Here is a 17654-nt window from a genome sequence, read left to right as displayed (position 1 = left end):
TTAAGAAAATGTAGCAAGTTTATTCCTAGATAAAAGAGTCATTGTGGGAAAAATAATGATTAACCTGTCTTTCTTTTCTAAATATCAAGGAAGTTAATAATATTTTATTAGACATTTAGGAGAGTTTGGATTCATGTATTATTGATTTGTTTAGGCTAAACATTTTAACAGTGTGTTGACAGCTGACGAAATAAGATATTTTAATGTTTAAATAGAATACGTGTTGCAACTGGGTGACATTCTGTTAATTATTGTCTCTGTGAAGTTTAGTAAAGTTAAAAAACTTTCTTTTGTTCAGGAATTGCAGATAAAGTTTCAACAGAAGTCAGATTTTTATTCATTAAAAAGATAAATACAATACAACCTGCTACCTCAAAAACATAATTGATTTTATTTAAGATAATGCTTTTCCATTTTGGTTTCATCTGGATAAACAAAACACTTAACAAGTCAAGTTTGGGAGAGAAATAAATGAGACAAGTAAACAGGACACTTAGTAAGACAAGTAAACAAACATTTAGAAGACAACTTAGCAAGACAAGTAAACAAAACATTTAGAAGACAAGTTAGCAAGACATGTAAACAAAACATTTAGAAGACAAGTTAGCAAGACAAGTAAACAAAACATTTATAAGATAAGTTAGCAAGGCAAGTTAACAAAACATTTATAAGATAAGTTAGCAAGACAAGTAAACAAGACATTTAGAAGACAAGTTAGCAAGACAAGTAAACAAAACATTTAGAAGAAAAGTAATCAAGAGAAGTAAAAACATTTAGAAGACAAGTTAGCTAGACAAGTAAACAAAAACATAGCAAGACAAGTAAACAAAACATTTAGAAAATAAGTTAGCAAGACAAGTAAACAAAACATTTAGAAGACAAGTTAGCTAGAGAAGTAAACAAAAACATATCAAGACAAGTAAACAAAACATTTAGAAGACAAGTTAGCTAGACAAGTAAACAAAAACTTAGCAAGACAAGGAAACAAAACGTTTAGAAGACAAGTTAGCTAGACAAGTAAACAAAAACTTAGCAAGACAAGTAAACAAAACGTTTAGAAGATAAGTTAGTAAGACAAGTAAACAAAACATTTAGAAGACAAGTTAGCAAGACAAGTAAACAAAAAACTTAGCAAGACAAGTAAACAAAACGTTTAGAAGAAAAGTAATCAAGAAAAGTAAAAACATTTAGAAGACAAGTTAGCAAGACAAGTAAACAAAAACTTAGCAAGACAAGTAAACAAAACATTTAGAAGACAAGTTACCTAGACAAGTAAACAAAAACTTAGCAAGACAAGTAAACAAAACATTTAGAAGACAAGTTAGCAAGACAAGTAAACAAAAACATAGCAAGACAAGTAAACAAAACATTTAGAAGACAAGTTAGCTGGACAAGTAAACAAAACATTTAGAAGACAAGTTAGCTAGACAAGTAAACAAAACATTTAGAAGATAAGTTAGCAAGACAAGTAAACAAAACATTTAGAAGATAAGTTAGCAAGACAAGTAAACAAAACATTTAGAAGATAAGTTAGTAAGACAAGTAAACAAAACATTTAGAAGATAAGTTAGCAAGACAAGTAAACAAAACATTTAGAAGAAAAGTAATCAAGAAAAGTAAAAACATTTAGAAGACAAGTTAGCAAGACAAGTAAACAAAAACTTAGCAAGACAAGTAAACAAAAACTTAGCAAGACAAGTAAACAAAACATTTAGAAGATAAGTTAGCAAGACAAGTAAAGAAAAACTTAGCAAGACAAGTAAACAAAACATTTAGAAGACAAGTTAGCTAGACAAGTAAACAAAACATTTAGAAGATAAGTTAGCAAGACAAGTAAACAAAACATTTAGAAGACAAGTTAGCAAGACAAGTAAACAAAACATTTAGAAGATAAGTTAGCAAGACAAGTAAACAAAACATTTAGAAGATAAGTTAGTAAGACAAGTAAACAAAATCTTAGCAAGACAAGTAAACAAAACATTTAGAAGACAAGTTAGCAAGACAACTAAACAAAACATTTAGAAGACAAAACATTTAAGACAAGTAAAACAAAAAACATTTAGCAAGATAAGTTAACAAAACAAGTAGAAGAAAACATAGCTACAAGAAGTAAGACAAAAAAACATTTAGAAGATAGGTTAGCAAGACAAGTAAACAAAACATTTAGAAGATAAGTTAGTAAGACAAGTAAACAAAAACTTAGCAAGACAAGTAAACAAAACATTTAGAAGACAAGTTAGCTAGAGAAGTAAACAAAAACATAGCAAGACAAGTAAACAAAACATTTAGAAGACAAGTTAGCTGGACAAGTAAACAAAACATTTAGAAGACAAGTTAGCTAGACAAGTAAACAAAAACTTAGCAAGACAAGTAAACAAAACGTTTAGAAGACAAGTTAGCTGGACAAGTAAACAAAACATTTAGAAGACAAGTTAGCTAGACAAGTAAACAAAAACTTAGCAAGACAAGTAAACAAAACATTTAGAAGATAAGTTAGCAAGACAAGTAAACAAAAACTTAGCAAGACAAGTGAACAAAACATTTAGAAGACAAGTTAGCTAGAGAAGTAAACAAAAACATAGCAAGACAAGTAAACAAAACATTTAGAAGACAAGTTAGCTGGACAAGTAAACAAAACATTTAGAAGACAAGTTAGCTGGACAAGTAAACAAAACATTTAGAAGATAAGTTAGCAAGACAAGTGAACAAAAACTTAGCAAGACAAGTGAACAAAACATTTAGAAGACAAGTTAGCTAGAGAAATAAGACAAGTAAACAAAACATTTAGAAGACAAGTTAGCTGGACAAGTAAACAAAACATTTAGAAGACAAGTTAGCTGGACAAGTAAACAAAACATTTAGAAGATAAGTTAGCAAGACAAGTAAACAAAAACTTAGCAAGACAAGTGAACAAAACATTTAGAAGACAAGTTACCTAGACAAGTAAACAAAAACTTAGCAAGACAGGTAAACAAAACGTTTTGAAGACAAGTTAGCTAGACAAGTAAACAAAAACTTAGCTGGACAAGTAAACAAAACATTTAAAGACAAGTTAGCTGGACAAGTAAACAAAACATTTAGAAGATAAGTTAGCAAGACAAGTAAACAAAAACTTAGCAAGACAAGTGAACAAAACATTTAGAAGACAAGTTACCTAGACAAGTAAACAAAAGCTTAGCAAGACAAGTAAACAAAACATTAGAAGACAAGTTAGCAAGACAAGTAAACAAAACATTTAGAAGACAAGTTAGCAAGACAAGTAAACAAAACATTTAGAAGACAAGTTAGCTAGACAAGTAAACAAAAACTTAGCAAGACAAGTAAACAAAACATTTAGAAGATAAGTTAGCAAGACAAGTAAACAAAACATTTAGAAGATAAGTTAGCAAGACAAGTAAACAAAACATTTAGAAGATAAGTTAGCAAGACAAGTAAACAAAACATTTAGAAGACAAGTTAGCTAGACAAGTAAACAAAAACTTAGCAAGACAAGTAAACAAAACATTTAGAAGATAAGTTAGCAAGACAAGTAAACAAAAACTTAGCAAGACAAGTAAACAAAACATTTAAAAGAAAAATAAATAAAACACTTAGCAAGATAAGTTAGTAATATGGGTAAATAAAATACATAGCAAGACACTTAGCAAGACAAATTAGCAAGTATCTTTTTTTACTTTAATAGCAAAATGTTGGATTAAATAAAACAAATTATATTTTTAAAGAATACAACTCTCTGTTCTGCACTACAAACCTTAATCTTTCATAAGTTTTGTATTATTTGTTAATTATGTATTTGATGTAAATAATGTAATTCATCAATGAAATAGTGTTGCTAAGTGAACAAGTAATGGTGGCAGTGGAATTTTGAACATAAATATTTGATGATAAAAGCTCTACTGAGAAGAATACTCTTTTTCATCAAGACAATTAAGAAATGGTTCATCCTGTACTTACATTCTATACAAAAATTGATGCCAGTTGGTAAAAATGTTTTGTTAATGTTAATTTTGTTACAAATATCTAAATGTAATTCAGAAAATTAATCATATTACTTTGTTTGTGGTAATACTTATAACTTCTAATTTCTCATATTTGATAATTAAAAAAAAATATTTTTAGGGTTCTGTATTTTTCAATCCATCTCTATGAGCACGGGGCCTTTTGGCCAGAACTTCGAGAGTCTAATTTTGACTATGTGGGAGAAGGTTCTGGGAAAGGTTTCAATATTAATGTTCCTTTGAATAAGGTATTTTCCTGAATTTGTCATTTATTTTTAAACCTGTGCCTAACTGAAAATCCTAGGTTCATTTCAGTAACTTCAGTGTAACATGCTACACACATACATATATATAAAACCTTTTTCTGATTGAAAACATTTTAGGGTTTAGAATCCAAATTTTATTGAAATTATTTTGATACTGATTTATATTTAACTACTTAAACTATTCCAAATGTTTTATTATTCATTTATAGATCATGTGTTTTCATTTTAGTGTATATTAAATGTTGTACTCATTCACACAGAAGACAGGAGCTTCCTGGGGTGACATGGGAGTTGGTCAGATCCAACTTCAGACCCCCTTCTCCTCGATATGCCACTCCTCAGGGTTTTCTAAGGGTGGTAATAAGTCAAGTCAATGTAAATAGCAAGTAAAGCATGAAACCTGATGATGATTGGCATATCCCTGTTATGTTACATTAGTTATAAGACATGTCCTGTGTTTATATCTGCTTTTTCTGGTGTTGGTTACTCCTCTTTTCTAGGGCTAATATCCAGTTAAGTGATTGCAAGCAGTTTATTAAAAAGCTATCTACTGCTCTTAACCATGATCGGTTTTTGAAACAGAGGAGAGAACTATTTAGCTTATTTACACTTGTCTCTAAAGGGCACTTGAAAAATAATGTATTTCTAACTCTAACTTTGAGTAGCTTAGCATGAAATTCAATAAACACACACAAAAAAAATGTTTCTAACTAATTCTGTTCATTAATGTTCCAGTTATTTGTGGGCTATTTGATCTTTATTTGTATTTAAATCTTTCAATTTTTATGGTGTTTTGTTGAAGCCTTGTAGGAGTTTTATATATATATCAGTTTGTCACTGTAGATTTTGTTTTGTTAGAAATGTTATCTTTATTTCATTCTTAGAAGTTACAAAGTTATAAATATAATTCTCTCTTCAGACAGGAATGGGAAATGAAGATTATCTCGCAATCTTTCAAAATATACTTCTTCCTGTGGCCTATGAGGTAATTATCTTTTCTTCCTATCTCTAGATAATTCTAGTTATAGAAAATTAATGTTAGTTGTTTCAGAATAATTTGACTTTGAGGCAAATACTTAAGACACTTAGATGACATTGATAATTATTACTGGTGTTAAACTAACTTAATGTTGTCAACAAGCTAAAATACAGGATTTGATTTCTCATTGCAGATTTAGCTGTTGTTTGATTTTGTGCTGAAACAAATTGTTAGTAAAATACTTATAATTTTAATGTTTTAATTTTACTGAATATATTCTAAACCAACTGCACCTATGTATTTTTTCAATTCTCTGTTTTACTTGGTGTAGTAACTGCTAATCATCTGAAAATTGTCACTACCTTTGTTAATGTAGAAATTAAGTCAGAATAATCATGTTATTAGTTTAGATTAAAGCTTTTACTCAAAATGAAATGTGGTGTTCCAGATATTAGATTGGTAATATGTTTTATCTTTATGTAAATCATGGTGGGGAAAAATCAGAGGTATTATCTAGTATTTTTTTAGGTTTACATATGTATAGTCCTTTCGTTACCTGAAATATGTTCAAATTAATTATTAATTTTTATTCAGTAGACCAGCTGTTAATTTAGATGTCTTCTTTTCTTCATAATATTACAGTGAGGAGAAGAAACAAAATCACAACTGATTTACCAGCTACTGCATTAAATAATCATGCTATGAACTAAAGAGGTAGATTAGGTCTTTACATCATTTGTGGATTATGTCTTTTGTTCACTAAAATTATATGATTCAGTGATTAAGGGAAAATTCACAAATTATTTACAATGTGTTGGGTATTGTAAATAGTTTGATAAAATCTGTGTTTTAAGGTGGAGTATTCTTGTCCTTTCCATCCATCAGTGTGTGGGTGGGAAGTTTTGTCCCTTATATTTCTCCTATCTCATTGTTTAATGGTTTCTACAACGTGGAAAATGTTACAAAATTAATGTTATTAATTGATGCTTGTACTTCAGTACAGCTAGCTGATTACCCATGGTGGCAGTGCATTAGATTCGCATGTTACATATCTCTACCCCAAGAATGGAGAAAAATAAAGTTCTCCATGACAGGAAATGGAGGTGGAGTGAAAATAATTGTTACCACTAATGCAAACCTACATGAACACAGGATAAACATTTTGTGAAGTTGAGGGATTGCACATTATGAAATAAAAAGTTTTTCCAGTATCATATAAGCAAGAGTTCCATTATTGTATGATGTTTTTTGTAGAAGTGCAGTTAATCATCATTTATAGTGTGAAACTGAGAAAAGTTTTCATTATCTTACACATTTGGAATTATCAGATTTTTATGTGACTGTAACCTGGCTGTTTCAGTTCATGAAATAATATTTATGAGTAATTCCGAGAATTCGTTTGCAATCAGATGGAAACCACTGGCTTGTTATCATTTGTTGTTTGACTTGTTTGTGTAATATCTTGCAGTTTGATGAGTTGGTGCTGCCTTAGAACAGATAGTAATGTATAATAACATGTGTCACTTACCCAGTCATCAAATCATTATTATACCTGTGACAAAACATTTTATTTTTTTTGCTGAAGTTAAGATTTATTTATAAATATCAGTTGAGGTTGACAGACAATAAATAATGCATTGCATTTGTCTGGGAAGTTATAGACAACATATTGAACTGCTAGCAGTAATTAGATGGATGCAGTCCACTAACAATTCTTTTAGCAGTACTTCCTGGATAGATGCAGTCCACTAATAATTCCTTTAGCAATACTTCATGGATAGATGCAGTCCACTAATAATTTTTTTAGCAGTACTTCATGGATAGATGCAGTCCACTAATAATTTTTTTAGCAGTACTTCATGGATAGATGCAGTCCACTAATTAATTCCTTTAGCAGTACTTCCTGGATAGATTCAGTCCAATAATAATTCCTTCAGCAGTACTTCCTGGATAGATTCAGTCCACTAACGATTCCTTTAGCAGTACTTCCGGGATAGATGCAGTTCACTAACAATTCATTTAGCAGTACTTCATAGGTAGATTCATTCCACTAATAATTCCTTTAGCAGTATTTCATGGATTGATGCAGTCCACTAATAATTCTTTTAGCAGTACTTCATGGATAGATGCAGTCCACTAATTAATTCCTTTAGCAGTACTTCCTGGATAGATTCAGTCCAATAATAATTCCTTCAGCAGTACTTCCTGGATAGATTCAGTCCACTAACGATTCCTTTAGCAGTACTTTCTGGATAGATTCAGTCCACTAACAATTCCTTTAGCAGTACTTTCTGGATAGATTCAGTCCACTAACAATTCCTTTAGCAGTACTTTCTGGATAGATTTAGTCCACTAATAATTCCTTTAGCAGTACTTCCTGGATAGATTCAGTCCACTAATAATTCCTTTAGCAGTACTTCCTGGATAGATTCAATCCACTAGCAATGCTTTTAGCAGTATTTCCTGGATAGATTCAGTCCAATAACAATTCCTTTTTAAAATATACTTTCCTTTGTCTAAACTTTCTCTCAAGCAAGATCAATTGATCTGTTTATAGCAATACAGTAAATATTTTAATTTTGAGTAATTCAGAAGAGTTTATATGCCTTATACTTTAAAGGTTTTGTACCAGAAATAATGCTATTGTAATTATATACATCACTTTCATACTGGCTTTTTATTTCATTATACTTGGAGTGAGAGGTGCTTGTATATCTGTTTGTCATCTTTACAGTACTCCCCTGAATTGGTGATTGTGTCAGCTGGTTATGATGCAGCTCTTGGTTGTCCTGAGGTAGGATTTGTGTTTCTATCTATCCATTTTCCCAGTAAATGATGTATAATTTGTGTTTTTATCTATCCAGCTTACCAATAAATAACACACAATTTGTGTTTTTATCTATGCAGTTTACCAATAAATAACACACAACTTGTGTTTTTATCTATCCAGCTTACCAATAAATGACACACAATTTGTATTTTTATCTATCCAGCTTAGAAATGGGATAGTGTTAGAATGGATCACTCAAATTGACATCTGGGTCTCCTTTATAAACAGATATCCTGGCTTAAACTAATGACCTTCTTCATCATATGTATGAAGAAGCCCTTCTGACTTTTAACAAGTAATCCACAAATTAAATAGGATAGGCTTTGGCACTTTTTTTCTGATGTATTTAAGTTCTCTTTTCAATTCAACTTTTTCTTTTTTTAATTATAATTTATCTTGCATTTATTTATTTTGTATATCTATTTTTTTTCAGTATTCCAGTCATTTTTCACTCTAAATTTAGAAAGAAAATATCTATGGATGTGTGTATATATATATGTATATGTCTTTTAATGCAAGTATTGTCATTCAAGTGTTTTTGTTCTATATTTGTCATTGGTACATAGAACAAACTTAAAAGAGTTTGTTATCTATTGTGAGTCAAGCAGTTTAAGTAGTAATTTTATCTTGAAAAAGTTACAGAAACGAGACAGTGGATAATATAAATATAGCCTTGTTTTGAAATTTGTTTGTTTGTTTTTTAATAAACAGAGGAAAATTACCCTTAACAATATATTATTAAATATCATTAATATTAACAATATATTATTAAATATCATTAATATTAACAATATATTATTAAATATCATTAATATTAACAATATATTATTAAATATCATTAATATTAACAATATATTATTAAATATTAACATTATATTATTATATATTATTAAATATTATTAATATTAACAATATATTATTATATATTATTAATATTAACAATATATTATTAAATATTAACAATATATTATTAAATATTAAATATTATTAATATTAACAACATATTATTATTATTAGTAATATTAAATATTACTATATATTATTAAATATTATTATATATTATAAAATATTATATATTATAAAGTATTACTATATATTATTATATATTATTAAATATATTGTAAAGATTAAGTGATCTTTCAGATGATTTTCTTGAAAAACTGTTTTAAGATAAAATTAGATCAAAAATTTGAGTCTCTTGATTTAAAATTTGAGCTTAAAGGTGGTTAGATAAATTAATAATATAATTATGTATCAGATTGTATAGCACCAAGAAAGTTATACTTATTGTGAATTTTGTTTGTAATCTTGGATTGTTTTATGTTTCTTATCCTAGAATTGTTAGCATTCAGTTTCTAAATATTGTTATTTAATTCTGGTTTTTTAATGGCTTGAGATGTATATGATCTATAAAAGTTAAAATATAACAGGATATATAAAGATATATATATATATATAAGATATATATAAAGATTCAGTGTGAAAGATAACTGAGTTATGGAAATATTTTGTAACTCATATATCATGTAAAATATGCTGTTTGTATGGGTTGACAGTTTATATATCAAATTATAATATAGTAATGAAACTACTATTGTTTATTGTTATGATTTTTTTGTTTTGAACTCTCAAATGTCAGTTACATTTTCTTAACTATCTGTATGCTCACCCTTTCAGTTCTGGGGTGTCATAAAGCTACATTCAATCCCACTTTTTGTTGGTAACGAGAAACCCAAGAGTTTAAAGTGGTTGGTGTTAATTAGCTACCTGCTCAGGTAGCTTTGAATAATTTTGCATGAAACTCAAAAAACACAACACCTGTCTGACGAAAACATTCTCATATTAGATTTAACCTTATCATGACTTTTTAACTTGTGTTAGTATCAATTGTTCAGTTAGAAAGTAAGTAAATGAACTCCTGGTATAATGTCCAATACTAGCTATTTAAAAAAAATATGTATTGTTTATGTGAAACTGTAGTTTAAAGTGAAAGTTTGACATTAATGAAATAAGTTATAAAACTGATACGACTAATGAAACTTCCAACAGGGAAAAATGGAAATTTCGCCTGCGGCTTATTCACACTTCCTTCATTCATTGATGGGACTAGCCACTGGTAAAGTGTGTGTCGTTCTAGAGGTGGGCCTTCTTTTATTGTGTCAATATTAACTTCATATTGTACAGAATCTTGTGTTGGTCTTTGTGTGTGATGTAATGGCAACTCTTTGTCTTTGTTAACTTTAAGACTATTATGATCTTTTAATCAGAGAAACTGTAGCTTTTAAACAAAGGGATTTATAGTTAGAAGAATTGACATTTAAAAAAAAAAATTACCATGTTTGTAACATTGTGAACACAAACCTGTAATAAAAATGTACAATGTTTATGGAGACACATTTATATACATAAAGAATTCAACAAAGAATTCTCTTGGCTGGAGATTGATTCATAGCCTAGTATAGGTAACGTAGTACCCTGGTGTGTTGGTTTAGAGTGGTAATATTTTGTTCAGTTCAGGAAGTTTCCTTTATTCTGCATGTACTATTGTTTGGTTCTTTGTTTAAGATTAAAGTGTTTTGTATAGCATTTTGTAGGATCTTTTTCTGTATATATTCCAGTACCTCTTTAAAGCATCTTATGTAAATTTTATACATTTATAATAAATCTTACCTAATTATTCAGTCAAGCAATCACCAAACTTTTACTTAATATCAATAATAAGTAGTATGTCTGTTTGTAATTTAGGGCGGTTACTGTGTATCGTCCTTAGCAGAAGGTGTGGCTTTGTCACTTCGCACGTTGCTGGGAGACCCATGTCCTGACATTGGGCCTGTGGCTCAGCCAAGTGAAAGGTGATGATTTTATTGGTTTGTGGTTCAGAGGAGAAAAGGAATTGTGAAACGTTTTAAAATATTGTATAATAACATTATGACATAGTATTATAATGTTATTTTTATGTTATTTTACAGCTATTTTGTTTCGAGAGAATATAAATTATTATTTTTGCTGGGTAATTAAATTTGTTATGACTCCAGTACATTAGGTTTGGTTCAATGGTTTTGCTGTACATAGAAGCCTTTCTTGTACCCACTACATTGTTTTCACTTCAGTGATTAATTATTTTCTGCAAATGCAGCTTTTAAAATGATTAAGCTGTGATAACCAAACTGAGCTTGGAGCAGTACTATTAAAAGCCAGTCAGTGTCCCAGTGGTAAGTCTGAAGGTTATAACACTGTAAAATGGGATTCAATACCAGGTAGCTCATGGTGTAGTTTTGCACTTAACTGCAAAGGAACAAAATCATTGTTAGACCTCAAGAACTAGAGATAGCATGTATTAAAAGTGATTAAATATCAGTGTAATAAGTGGTATTTTTTTACAATGCCCACAGTGTGGTTGAGACAATCCTGAATGTCATTGCATCTATTCGTCCATTTTGGCACAGTCTGCAGTTACAGGGAAGCTACGACGAAAACAAAGGAGAAATAAAATCCACTGAAAGAATCAGGTGATGTTAAAATATCTTTAGAAGCAAACTAGGACAGTGTCTGAAACTATATATGAGATTGGGGTATGTTCATCTTACAAACCTTTATATGATGTAAACCTTAATAGGGTATTAGAAAAACAACTGAGTAGGTAGATAAGAAGAAATATGCCATTGAGATTTATAAAATAAATAAAAAGATGAAACATTTTCACCCATTTATTGAGGTAAGGATTATGATGTCAAGGTGTAAAAAAGATAAACAGTTAACTTGTGGTTTAATCAGAATTTGGATTAATGATTAGAAGCTATATTATTTGGAGACACTAACTTCAGTTAACTCATTTAATCCTAATCCTGTTTAATCAATTAGTTTGCAGGGTACTAAATGTAACTGCAAGTCATAGGTAATTAATTATATTGACTAATCTATTAAATCACCCAGATCAACAAAATAAAAATATTTTTACTTGAGCAGTTTGTTTTGAATATTTTTCTTTACATATTCCATTTATGGCTTTAATACACAACTGACATGCAGAAACTTGCCTTTTTCATTTGATGTTTGTAGAGAAGAAAAATCTGCGATATTCCTATGGATGACATTTTTCTTTTTCTGATGTATTTGGAAACGGTTGACTGCTCTTCTATCTGTGTTTTTATATTTGTTATTGGTCACTTTTTCTTCTTCTACTTGTGCTTTTAGGAGAAGACTGGTCTTCTGTTTATTATCTTAGTCCTGAACGACTTGTTTTTTCTTTTCCTTATCTGATGACTTTCAGAGAGGATGATTTAGCTTTTCTGATGGAAGGTTTGAACTTGGCCATAAGGAAGCTTTTTTTTTTGTAATCAGATGAGTAATTTATGAACTTAGTCAAATTTCATTAACTTTTATTTACCATAATGAATTGATCAGGATGATTTCATTAATTTAATTTATGTCTGACTTCCAGTGTTGCTCACTTTTCAAAAACATTTATTGCTGAAATATTTCAGGTTTTTAACTAAAATCTGTATTTTATTTTATTTCCATTTTGACAGACATAGACCAGAAATTTATTATCTAGGACAGGCCAAGATACAAGAAACTTATCCAACAAGATATTTGTGCATAAACTGTGATAATGAACTGAAAACACAATTGGAACAACAAATAGAACAACTTATAAGACAAACAGATCTTACTGTTCCACCTCATCGAACAGCACTTGTATTTGACGAAAGGATGATGAAGCATCATAACCATATGGAAAGGTGCCATTTCTGTTTTTTTGTAGAACTTCAACTTTAACTAAAATACATACATTTGAAATAGTTCTTGACATAGTGTCTACACCTGGGTACATACGAGTTTATTAAATAGGTCCAATGGGAGATCTGTATTTTCAGTAGTTTGTTTTTCCATATGTTGTGCCTTAACTGCAGTAAGCAGTGTTATCTCTGGATTAAGTTTTAAGAAATTTTATTACATTAAAAAGTTGTATATGAAGACATTGATAACTTTAGAAAAAGAGCAGTTAGAATCTAATTACTGACTTTACACTGTCTATGACAGTTATATTGTTAATATTTGTCTAACCCTTTAGTAACAGGAAGGTCAAAGTGCATTTGTTAAAAAAAACAACCTTTCTACATTATCACATTCAAAATTTAATTATGATTAAATTAATTTTTTATATCATGTAAGTTTGTTTTAGTTACTTATTTTTATAAGAAAATATTTTAAAATAACCTAATTACCACTGGTATGTGAATTGTGACATTGGCTCTCTATGTCTAACCTCTTCTCTCATTTATTTACCCTCCAAGAATTTTGAAATTTAACTTAGTTTACTCTCTATAATGTTGTCATTGCTCAGTCAATCCATAATTTTTATACTTTCAGTCTTATTTGGTTATGGAGTCATAAACTATAAAATTAGATCCACATGCCACGCCCATCTGTCTTATCCTCTCTTTCAAAAATTGCTAATAATTGTCTCTTATAACTTAATTATCAACTTTACACTATCTAGTATAGGTATGTTGTTACTTTCATTTTAAAACTTTTGTTTTCCATATTAAGCTACATGAACTTGCCAGTAAATAGTTATTTCTGTTCATTTGATCTCTTTGTTCCTTTATTTACATTTACATTTAATTATAAGGGTCATCCCTGAGTAACCATTTAATAGAGAGTAATCGCTTTGGACTTTATCACAAATAGCAGTTCTGAGGTCTCGTTTTTGTATAATGATATATTTGTTGTTGTTATACAGAGGCCACCCAGAAAGAGCTGAAAGAATCACCAGTATATATAACAAGTTAAAGGAACTTGGATATATAGATATGTGCTACATTCTGAAGGTGAGTTTAGTTGACCATTCTGTCCAAGTCTCATATAAAAGCTGTCAGTTTCCATGAAAATAAAACAAGTCCAAAAGCTGAATAATTTCTATTAAAGCGAGATAATGCAGACTGTGTGCATTAAGCTGAAAGAGGAAAAAAACTCCCCAGAAGAAGAGACATTGTGGTAGATGTAAACAATGGTTATCAGAAGAGACATTCACCTGAGGTGGATGTAAACAGTGGTTATAAGAAGAAACATTGGGGTAGATGTAAACACTGGTTATAAGAGGAAACATTGGGGTAGATATAAACAATGGTTATTAGAAGAGACATTCACCAGGGGTGGATGTAAACAGTGGTTATCAGAAGAGACATTGGGGTAGATGTGAGCAATGGTTATCAGAAGAAACATTCACCAGGGGTGAATGTAAACAGTGGTTATCAGAAGAGACATTGAGGTGGATATGAACAATGGTTATAAGAAGAAACATTCAAAGCACGTGATTGATGTTGACATAAACAGTGGTTACACGAACTAGCACCTAATTAAGATGGACACAGTGGTCCTTTGACCAAACACTCAAGGTTGATATAACAGTGTTTGTAATAACAGATATTTAAGGAAGACATAAACAGTGGTCATAAGAACACACACTTAAGTGGTCATAAGAACAAACTAAATAAATCACTTTCAGGAAGTAGAATGAAAATGATTCACAGTGTGATTATTATTCTAGGCAAGATGGCTACATCAATAGTTATTATTAAGTGAAATAAAAGTTTCTATTGTGATTTAAATTAACATTTTGTTTCATTGTATTACAGTTTGGAACTAGTTAGGGTCAAATACAATTTTTTTAATGGTCATCTGTCTGTTTTTTTACACCTTACATGTTTCTATTATTTATTATTTATGTTCCTACATTTTTGTTCATATTCTCTTCTTTAGTCTAGATTTGCAACAGAGGAAGAAATAGCTTTGGTTCATAAGTAAGTTTCATCTGTTTGTTTAGCCAGACTGTTGGTTTGTGCACTTTTGTTTCCATTGAAATACTTCTTGTTGAAGTTATTTATTTCCAATTCATGAACTTGTTAAAAGAAGTCAATATTCTGTATATGTATATATGTAAGCTTTACACACCCTAAAGTAGTATTTATCAGATTGCAAGTTTTAATTGCTTTTAGATATTCTTAACTTAGTGTAATTTGAAATTATTTAAAGTTCTTGGATAATTTTATAAATCATAAGCTCATTTATAAATGAGTTTATTTTTGGTTGGTTTTATTATAAATTTAAGCCTAACCTACAAAAGTCCAATGTTAGCTGAACCTGGTTCAATACTGAGATTAGGAGAGAAGTAATTAAAAAAAAAAGTTACAGTTTAATGATTTCCATAAATCTGACCATTCATGCTGTATGTCATATTTCTTAAAGTTTTCAAGTGTAAGGATAAGTAAAACTAATTATACCACTGTTACTGATGAGGATAGTAACTTACATAACCAGTACCACCATAATGTCTTTGTTAATATTAATACATGTGTATTTTAGGTTTTAATTACAACCAGAATAAATTTTTTATGTACAATTCTTTAGATTTCAACAAATGGTGATGACAATTTATTATTATGCATATCACTGAATTGGTTGTTTTGTCTTAAACAAAATCAATATATTTATAATCATAAATAAAAAAGTCATAATCTTTTTTTTAATTTTGTAAGTGGATTCATATGATTCTAAATTTTATTTGTCAGGAAGGATTATATTTATAAAATGAAGAAGACAGAAACCATGAAACCCAGAGATATTCATAAATTCCAGACAGACTATGATTCAATCTACATGTGTAAGGTAGGTTTTGTTTTTTGAGGTGTTAGAAAATATTGTTTTGTAAAGCACTTTGATTAATTAAATTACAAGTTAAAACTAAATTTTTAGTACTTTCTCTGTTTTTATTTTTCAGGAAACATACGGATGTGCCCTTCTCGCAACTGGTACTCTGTTACAGTTGACAGAAGCAGTGTGCTCTAGGACAGTAAGTTTTCTCTGCATCATGAGCATGAAGATGAAGTCAGCATTTCTGTTAGGAGCATAATACATAACATAGAAACATTAGGATAAAAACTGAAGTAACAAAGCTATGAGGTGTTTCTCTGTTCAAAACATAAAACACAAAAACAGAGAAGCAAGGTGTTTCCTTATCAGAACATAAGATTTGAGAAATCTGCAAAAATACAGTAAAATAATTTGCTTCTGTTCATAGTAATAAAATAAAGTATTCCATAGAAATGTAGTATCCTTCAGTTCTTAATAATTAAATCAAACATTGGACAATAATATGAAAAGTAATGAAACTAAAGAAGTAATCTTTAATTGTACATTCAATCAAAACATGAAATTAGTACAAAAATTTAATCTGCAACAATGTAGGGTTGTTTATTTCATGTAACAGAATACGTTTCAGTTTATGTACTTTATTTATTATTTTTATTTTTGAATTAGAGGTGATACACACCAAATTAGTACTACCTTCTTATCAAAGCAAGCTACCTGCACATATCAGAATTAAAGTCGTATATCTACTAAAACTAATTAAGTATAGTGTTTCAGCTATATAACTTATGAATATTAGAATGCATTGTTTTGTTGGTTAGCTACCTGTGCTGTCAAAAATATTTGTGGTTATAAACAAAATAATATCTCATGAGCCTCAGCTAGCCCAAGAGGCTTAGGTTTAGCCTGAAACCAATGTTGATTTATTGTTGTAATAAAATAATAAACCTAAAATTAATTAGAGATAAGGAAATTAGACAAATAAATTATACAGTTCAACACCGTGCTAAAATTTTCACTTGTTTAGCGTGATGACTAGTGTGACCTACCCAATCATGGTAAAATTTGTATTTGATTTGGTCAGCTAATTAAGTTTAAGTTAGCCCTAAATCAATATAACAAGTAATAAGAAATAATAACAATAAAATTAAATTAGTTATAATAAATATAATAGCTGTACTGTTAACTCTCTCACTATGGGCTCAGTCGAAATGAACGAGCTTGTAACCCCAGTTTAACCTTTATAGTGTAACTTTTAATATGTTTTGTGTATCTTCAAAAAATTTGCAAGCTTTCAGTGTAATTATTAAGAGTCGTTTGTATACAAAAAAATCAGAATTTTTAATGAAGTATTTTCTTTGAAATTTTTTCCACGAGTTTATGAAGTTTGACTCCTCTGAGTGCAAAGTAATTGTCATATTAAGACTAAAAATATTTTCTTCATCTTAAAAATTTCAAATTTCATTTGTGAAATCTCAAAACCTTCCTAAATAAATGTCAAATATTTCATAATTTGGTAAAATGTTTTGATCCAATCACCAAAGTAGCTTTGAACGAGTAACAGTACAATTATTTCTACTTAAATTTTATTGTTTTATTTTACTTTGAACCATGAGTTATTGGTATTCCTACCATAAAAATGTGTAAATTATTTGGGGAATATGTCGCTCGCATTATCCTGCTGAATTACATAATGCATGAGCTACTTACTACTTTTTTATTATAACTTATGAAAAAAATTTTATATTTATTATCCTTTATTTTACCTAATCTAATGCCATCTAACCTAAACGTTTTACATTTTCTTTGCTTTTATTATAATAAGTAAAGAATATACACTAAAATCAAGAAATAAAGTATTTTCCTGGATGTTTTAAAAAATTTTGTTATTGACTGTCAATGACACTTAAACCTACATTTTTTATACT

General features: G+C 29.2%; 1 protein-coding gene across 6 annotated transcripts in view; it reads left to right on the top strand.

Annotated features, from left to right (window-relative positions):
* Positions 1-17654, top strand: part of HDAC6 (histone deacetylase 6) — a 77694-nt gene that overhangs the window by 19845 nt on the left and 40195 nt on the right. For all 6 annotated transcript variants that reach the window (XM_076474300.1, XM_076474299.1, XM_076474298.1 and 3 more), the window contains 11 exons: positions 4120-4246; positions 5184-5249; positions 7978-8037; positions 10123-10212; positions 10819-10925; positions 11466-11582; positions 12603-12815; positions 13820-13907; positions 14839-14879; positions 15648-15744; positions 15857-15928. In XM_076474300.1, coding sequence (XP_076330415.1) covers positions 4120-4246; positions 5184-5249; positions 7978-8037; positions 10123-10212; positions 10819-10925; positions 11466-11582; positions 12603-12815; positions 13820-13907; positions 14839-14879; positions 15648-15744; positions 15857-15928 — 1078 coding nt within the window. The remainder of the gene's footprint in view (positions 1-4119; positions 4247-5183; positions 5250-7977; positions 8038-10122; positions 10213-10818; positions 10926-11465; positions 11583-12602; positions 12816-13819; positions 13908-14838; positions 14880-15647; positions 15745-15856; positions 15929-17654) is intronic.

The sequence above is a fragment of the Tachypleus tridentatus genome, chromosome 13 (genome assembly GCF_004210375.1).
Source record: "Tachypleus tridentatus isolate NWPU-2018 chromosome 13, ASM421037v1, whole genome shotgun sequence".
NCBI classification, from domain to species: domain Eukaryota; kingdom Metazoa; phylum Arthropoda; class Merostomata; order Xiphosura; family Limulidae; genus Tachypleus; species Tachypleus tridentatus.
This window is presented reverse-complemented; position numbering and strand designations above follow the sequence as displayed.